The sequence below is a fragment of the Terrapene carolina genome, unplaced genomic scaffold (genome assembly GCF_002925995.2).
Source record: "Terrapene carolina triunguis isolate 2854851 unplaced genomic scaffold, T_m_triunguis-2.0 Scaffold278, whole genome shotgun sequence".
Classification (NCBI taxonomy): Eukaryota; Metazoa; Chordata; order Testudines; family Emydidae; genus Terrapene; species Terrapene triunguis.
Genome location: NW_020664629.1, coordinates 311,033 through 317,749, shown reverse-complemented (window position 1 = coordinate 317,749; position 6,717 = coordinate 311,033). Strand labels below are relative to the sequence as shown.

Here is a 6,717-nt window from a genome sequence, read left to right as displayed (position 1 = left end):
CGTACTTTCAGTGGGCATGGAGAATGATTGATCACTGTCCTCTTTATAACAACCCTTAACAGTCTTCACATATGTGATCAGGTGCCCCCTCAATCGTCTTTTCCCAAGATAAACACGCCCCATTATTTTAACCTTTCCTCATAGGTCAGGTTTTCTAAACTTCTTTAGTTGCTCTCCTCTGAACTCTCTCCAGCTTGTCCACATATTTCCTAAAATGTGACAGCCCAAACTGGACACAATATCCAGTTGAGGCCTCACCAGGGCTGAGTAGAGCGGGACAATTACCTCCCATGTCTTACATACGACACTTCTGTAAATATGCCCCAGGTTGATATTAGTCTTTTCTACAACTGCATCACATTGTTGACTATTATTCAGTTTGTGATCCACTATAAACCCCAGATCCTTTTCAGCAGTGTGACCGCCTGGCCAGTTATTCCCCACTTTGTAGTTGTGATTTGATTTTTCATTCCCAAGTGAAGTACTGTGCACTTGTCTTTCATTGAATTTTATCTTGTTGATTTCATGTAGCAAAGCACTGACTCACGGGCATGGCACCTCCTGCTGGTCAGTCCGGGAATTAGCTCATTCAGCTCAGGAGCGCCCTCCTCTGGCCGGTTTCTATCCCTCAGTTACCTGCCCTGTTGTCTCCACGACCTCTAGCCCCGTGTCCCGCCTGGACCCCGGTGCCCCTTAGCTTGGGGTGCTGCCCCACAGCAGTGTCCCCACACTCTGGGGCTCCTCTCCCAGGGGAACCCCAACCCCCTATACCCACCTTGCCTCAGTGGCTACTGCCAGTCGTCATCTAGCCCCTTCTCTCAGGGGCAAACTGCAGTCTGAAATGGCCGCTCATCACGGGCAAGGGGGCTTGGACCTGCTGCCTTTTCTTGGCCTGGCTGCCTCCCTGCAGCCCTAGTATCTCCTCAGGCCTTTGCTGCAAGGCCTCAGCCTGGGAGGGCGCCAGGCCAGAGCTCCCCAGCTCAGCCTGCCCTTTCCCAGTATTGCTCTGTCCAAGGTACCCCTGTCTCTACCAGGCAGCCAGGTCCTTCTTGCTCCACTGCTGGAGCAAGACTCACTTCCTTTTCCCCAGCAGCCCTTCTTATACTGCCCCTGCTTGGCTGCCTCAAGCCTGCTCCTGACTGGCTCCCCGGAGCAGCCCTTTCCCAGGGCTGTTGTTAACCCCTTCCAAACCGGAGCGGGGTGACTGCTCTGCTATACTCCCCCCCTCAAAATCCCATGCCCGGGAGTAGGGGGTCCTCTACCCTGTGCGACCCGGAGATGTCCCGCCAGTTGCCCTCGCTTCTCTTCACTTTCCTTCAACTGGGGGGAGAGGTAGATACGCTGGAGGATAGGGATAGGATACAGAGGGACCTAGACAAATTGGAGGATTGGGCCAAAAGAAACCTGATGAGGTTCAACAAGGACAAGTGCAGAGTCCTGCACTTAGGACGGAAGAACCCCATGCACTGCTACAGACTAGGGACCTAGTGGCTAGGCAGCAGTTCTGCAGAAAAGGACCTAGGGGTTACAGTGGACGAGAAGCTGGATATGAGTCGACAGTGTGCCCTTGTGGCCAAGAAGGCTAATGGCATTTTGCTCTGTATAAGTAGGGGCATTGCCAGCAGATCCAGGGACGTGATCATTCCCCTCTATTTGACATTGGTGAGGCCTCATCTGGAGTATTGTGTCCAGTTTTGGGCCCCACACTACAAGAAGGATGTGAAAAAATTGGAAAGAGTCCAGCGGAGGGCAACAAAAATGATTAGGGGGCTGGAGCACATGACTTATGAGGAGAGGCTGAAGGAACTGGGATTGTTTAGTCTGCAGAAGAGAAGAGTGAGGGGGGAGTTGTTAGCTGCTTTCAACTACCTGATGGGGAGGTTGCAAAGAGGATGGATCTAGACTGTTCTCAGTGGTAGCAGATGACAGAACAAGGAGTAATGGTCTCAAGTTGCAGCGGGGGAGGTCTAGGTTGGATATTAGGAAACACTATTTCACTAGGAGGGTGGTGAAGCACTGGAATGGGTTCCCTAGGGAGGTGGTGGAATCTCCTTCCTGTACCTATTGGGTTCCGGGAAGTGGGTGGGCAAAGCCCTCCCACTGCTAAAGGATCCTCCCCCCAGCCTAAGGGGAGGACCCACAGGACCTAAAACCCAAATGATTACGGGGGACAACTAATGTAAAAACAGGGACAGGAGTGCGATTAAAAGGTCAAAAGAAGGGAACCTGACGGGGACACCGAGCAGAGAACCCCGGACAGCGCCCACTGCTCCTCAAAGGTGTCAAGGGAGCCAGTGGACGCCGCCCAGAGGAACTCTGCCCGGATACGTGAATGGACAGAGGATCGGAAACAGGCCCCACAGGAATCTCCTTCCTGTAGCGGGGTGGTTACCCGCTCCAGCCCTGACAGGGTTAAAGCCACCCCTGGGAGAGGGCTGAGAGAAAAGCTGGGCTGATTGGGAGGCAGCCTCAGCTGGAGGACATGCCCCAAACAGACCCAGCTGGCCCTATAAAGGTCAGGGCAGCCAGGCGTTCAGAGGCTCTCTCTGGTCTGAGAGGGAGCAGGGCCTGGCTACCTGCAGAAAGGGTACTAGGAGTGAAGCAGGGCTGGGGAAAGGCCAGAGCAGCTCCTGGCTGGCAACTCCCCAGGCTGCAAGGTCTGGTTTAAAGCCTAAAAGGGTACTGGGTGGTAGAGGAAGGCAGCAGGTCTGAACCCCCTTGCCTGTGATGAGTGGCTTATACTGCAGTCTGCCCCAGGGAGTGGGGCTAGATGGTGACTGGCAGTAGCCCAGACTGAGGCGAGGTGGGGTTAGTGGATGGGGGTTCTCTTGGGTGGGGAGACCCAGAACCTGAGAGTGTGGGGTAGGGTTACCATATGTCCGGATTTTCCCAGACATGTCTGGTTTTTTGGGCCTCAAATCCCCGTCCGGGAGGAAATCCCAAAAAGCCGGACATGTCTGGGAAAATAGGGAGGGAGGGCCCGGCAGTGCTCGGCCAGGGGCTGGCGCTGCCAGGGCTGGCGGTGGGGGGCTGGGGGTGCTAGGCCGAGGGCCGGGGCCGGCGGTGCTCGGCCGGGGGCTGGGGGTGCGGGGCCGGGGGCCGGTGCCCCGGGGCCTGAGCCGGGCGGGAGACGCCGGGGCCAGAGCCTCTTGGCCTGGTCCGGCCGGCCGCCAGAGGGAGCCGCTCGGCCGGACTGGGCGGCACCGCGCCCCAGCCGCAGCCCCAGCCCCAGCTTACCTGCTGCCTCCCCATTTCAGGCTTCCTGCGAACATTTGATTCGCGGGAAGCAGGGGAGGGGGAGGAGCAGGGGGCGGAGCGTTCAGGGCAGAGGGCAGATTTGGGGCGGGGACTTTGGGGAAGGGGCGGGGCCCCGTGGAGTGTCCTCCTTTTTTAAAATTAAACTATGGTAACCCTAGTGTGGGGGTACTGTCGGGGGGGGGGAGCAACCCAGAGAAAGGGGCACCGGGGTCCGTGAGGGGCACGGGGGCCAGCGGTGAGCAGGACACCGGCCTGCAGAGGGCGCTCCAGGCTGGAAGAGCGCTAATTCCCAGAAGGTACCAGCAGGAGGCGCCGCAGGGGTGAGTCCTCCCGCTTACACTGCCTTAGAGGGTTTTAAGGCCAGGCTTGACGAAGCCCTGGCGGGGATGATTTAGTTGGGGATTGGTCCTGCTCTGAGCAGGGGGTTGGACTAGATACCTCCTGAGGTCCCTTCCAACCCGGATACTCTATGATAACTTCAGGCCCAGGTCTTCCTTCTCCTTGTGGGCTTTCTGCAGCTCCACCTCAGCTGTCCAGTGGGCCTGTTCCACGTCCGTCAGCCGCGGACATAGGCTGGCATCCCCTGGCCCCTCTAACCTTGGGGTCTGTGTCCCCGTCGTCGCCTGCTCCCTCACAGCCTGGGTCCCGACCTCTCGCTGGGCCCCCTCTGTTTCAGTTCCTCTGTCTGTGACCTCCCGTGGGGCATGGTTCCCCGGCAGGTCTACCACCATCACCGCGGCGTCGACCCTGCCGGCCTTTGACCCCCCTGGGTCCTTAGGCACCTCTTCCTTCACCCCTCGTCCTTTGAGTGGGCAGTGCCTCTTAATATGGCCCTGCTCATGGCAGCCAAAGCAGGCTTCCCGCCTCTTCGCTACCTTGGGCCTTCGCCTTGCGCCGGGCACTCGCACTGCAGGTGTCCTTGTCGCCCACAGGCCCAACATGTCCGTTGCCACCTGGGTTTCCTCACCCAGCGGGCTCTCCAGGGGTCTCGCCCCTCCCTCAGTTCTGGGTGAGGCTTCCTGCCCCCATCCCAATAGGGACAAGTCCTCCACACATGCCCTTGCCTTCCGCTGGCGTAACAAGCCCTTCCCTCTGTTGCTGGCCTCCTGGCACTAGGCTTTTCCCACCACTCTCTGTGGTCTCCTGGATTCCTTCCTCAGGAGTCTTACATGGGCCCGCTGTTCATCAAGCAGCTGCCCCATCTGTTCCTGCAGGGCCCAATACATCTTCTGTTGTCCCTCCTGGCTCTCCTGGATCACCTGTACCAAGGTATCTAGTCTTCCCCGCTACTCACCAGTCCCCTTTCTCTGGAGCACCAATGCTGGAGTCCAGCCAGGGACGGCATAAGAGCCCTCTGTGGAAGCAGAGCAAGACCTGACAGGAATTGAAAGGGAATTTTAAATGCAAACAGTTTGTTAGCAAGAGTTAGGCTAACTGTAATTTTAATAATGCGAGATTTGTAGAAGAAAAAATTGTGAAAAAAAAAAAAAAAAAAAAAAAAAAAACTGTAAAAAGTTGTTGCGACCTTGTGTAAATAATGTGTAAATTGTATGTAGACTAAAGTTTAAATAAGCAAAAAAACCAAAATATTAAAATAACCTATGTATAAACAAAATGCAGCTGTTGCTCATTATTGTTTGTAACAAAAGGTATAAATGCTTGCTGTAATTGTTTACCTGTTAAGAGACCTGTTTAGCTTTTTTTTTATGCAATTGCTTAAAAAAATAAAGTATTTAACTTGCTGTACCCAAACAAAAAGTGAAAACTTTGTTATTCTCCAACAATTTGGGGGCTCGTCCGGGATGGCAATGCCCGCAGAGGCACCGGCAGCTGCTACGAATCGTTCCCCTTTGAACCCCATGGTGCCACAATAAAGGTAGGAGACCTTTTGAAATCTCTATTGGGGTGTTGGAGAAAAACTGTCCATGGGGCCGTCGGTCCCTGTTGGGCTCATGCCATCCGAACTTATTAACTGTGCAGCAAAATCAAATGCAAAGCGGTTCTGAGAATTTGTTTTGCCGCCCCCAATAAGGTAATTTTATGCGGTTCTGGGAAACTTAGTTTGGCCGCCCCCATATGCATAAAAAAATGCATTAGGTATGCACCGGTGCTCAGGGGTTTTTACCGCCTCAAGAGGGATTGTTACCGCCTCATAGTGTATTGAGTCCGGACATAAGGTACAAATGCATCGTGGTATTTAAAAATAAAGGCCTTGGGGTGTGTGTACACACCAGTGTAAATAAAAGGTACCACAAGACGCCCAGAGTACGCTGCGAAGTCTTTTGGCTCGTAACCAGAACTACTCTAACGCAAGCCTAGTAACTAAAGGATCTTTTAAAAGGTCCGACCCACGGTGGGCTAACTCGGCCTGGCATCGTCCGGCAAGAAAGCTACCTGGGTCTAGGAGTGTGTGAACCCATCTTCCCTCCCCTTTCCTCTCTCATCCACTGTAATCCCCAGGTCCTTTTCTGCAGAACTGCTGCTTAGCCACTCGGTCCCTAGTCTGTAGCAGTGCATGGGATTCTTCTGTCGTAAGTGCAGGACTCTGCACTTGTCCTTGTTGAACCTCCTCAGATTTCTTTTGGCCCAATCCTCTAATTTGTCTAGGTCCCTCTGGACCCTATCCCGACCCACCAGCGTATCTACCACTCCTCCCAGTTTAGTGTCATCTGCAAACTTGCTGAGAGTGCAGTCCACATCATCCTCCAGATCGTCAATGAAGATATATGCCGCAGGCCGCCTGGTGGGAGGAGCCAGGAAGGCCACGCGCCAGAAGTAGAGAGGTGGGACAGGAAGGGGAACTATAAAAGGCTGGCCCAGTTGCTCAGTAGGGAAGAAGCCGCTTCTTCCCCGCTGCTGGAGGTGAGCACCAAGGAGAACCGCTGTTGCCCCAGGGACCAGCAGGAGCTTCCAGGGAGCCCCAATGCTCTCGATGCAGAGGAGCTGCTACTGCTACCCTTGGCAGTGTACCTGGAGGAGATTGAGGATGACCGCTGGATCCAGGTACGGATCCGAGGCAGAGAGAAGGAAGCAACCCAGGGGAACCAAGCAGTAGTCTGGTGGGGAGCGAGCCGAAAACCAGGTCAGCGTGTTGCGGGTGGATCCCCGCTGACCTAGTGGCAGACTGCTCCACCACTGGGTTGGGACATGGTGGATTTGGGTGGGCCTGCATCCCCCCTGCCACCCCACCCCTGCGGTGGCAGTACTCCCCTTGTGTAATCCAGAAGCCTGTGCTCCTCAGATCAACTCGTTGCCTGAGCCCCATAGATTGCATGTGGCACTCACCCCAAACCTGAGACCCATAGACTGTGTGTTGCTTGCCACAAACCCGTGCCCCATAGACTGGACTGGGGCTACAGCTTTGCCTGATTGAAGGCCAGAACCCTAACTGTTTCATAGATTCATAGATTCTAGGACTAGAAGGGACCTCGAGAGGTCATCGAGTCCAGTCCCCTGCCC

The 6,717-nt window shown here is 55.0% G+C and overlaps 1 protein-coding gene across 1 annotated transcript in view; it reads left to right on the top strand.

The window, feature by feature from the left end:
* The first annotated feature begins 4,427 nt into the window (after nt 1-4,427).
* The window catches only part of LOC112120582 (homeobox protein GBX-1), a 44,247-nt gene continuing 41,957 nt past the window's right edge, over nt 4,428-6,717 (top strand). Inside the window, exons 1-2 of the mRNA XM_029912853.1 lie at nt 4,428-4,527; nt 5,951-6,261. Coding sequence (XP_029768713.1) covers nt 4,428-4,527; nt 5,951-6,261 — 411 coding nt within the window. The remainder of the gene's footprint in view (nt 4,528-5,950; nt 6,262-6,717) is intronic.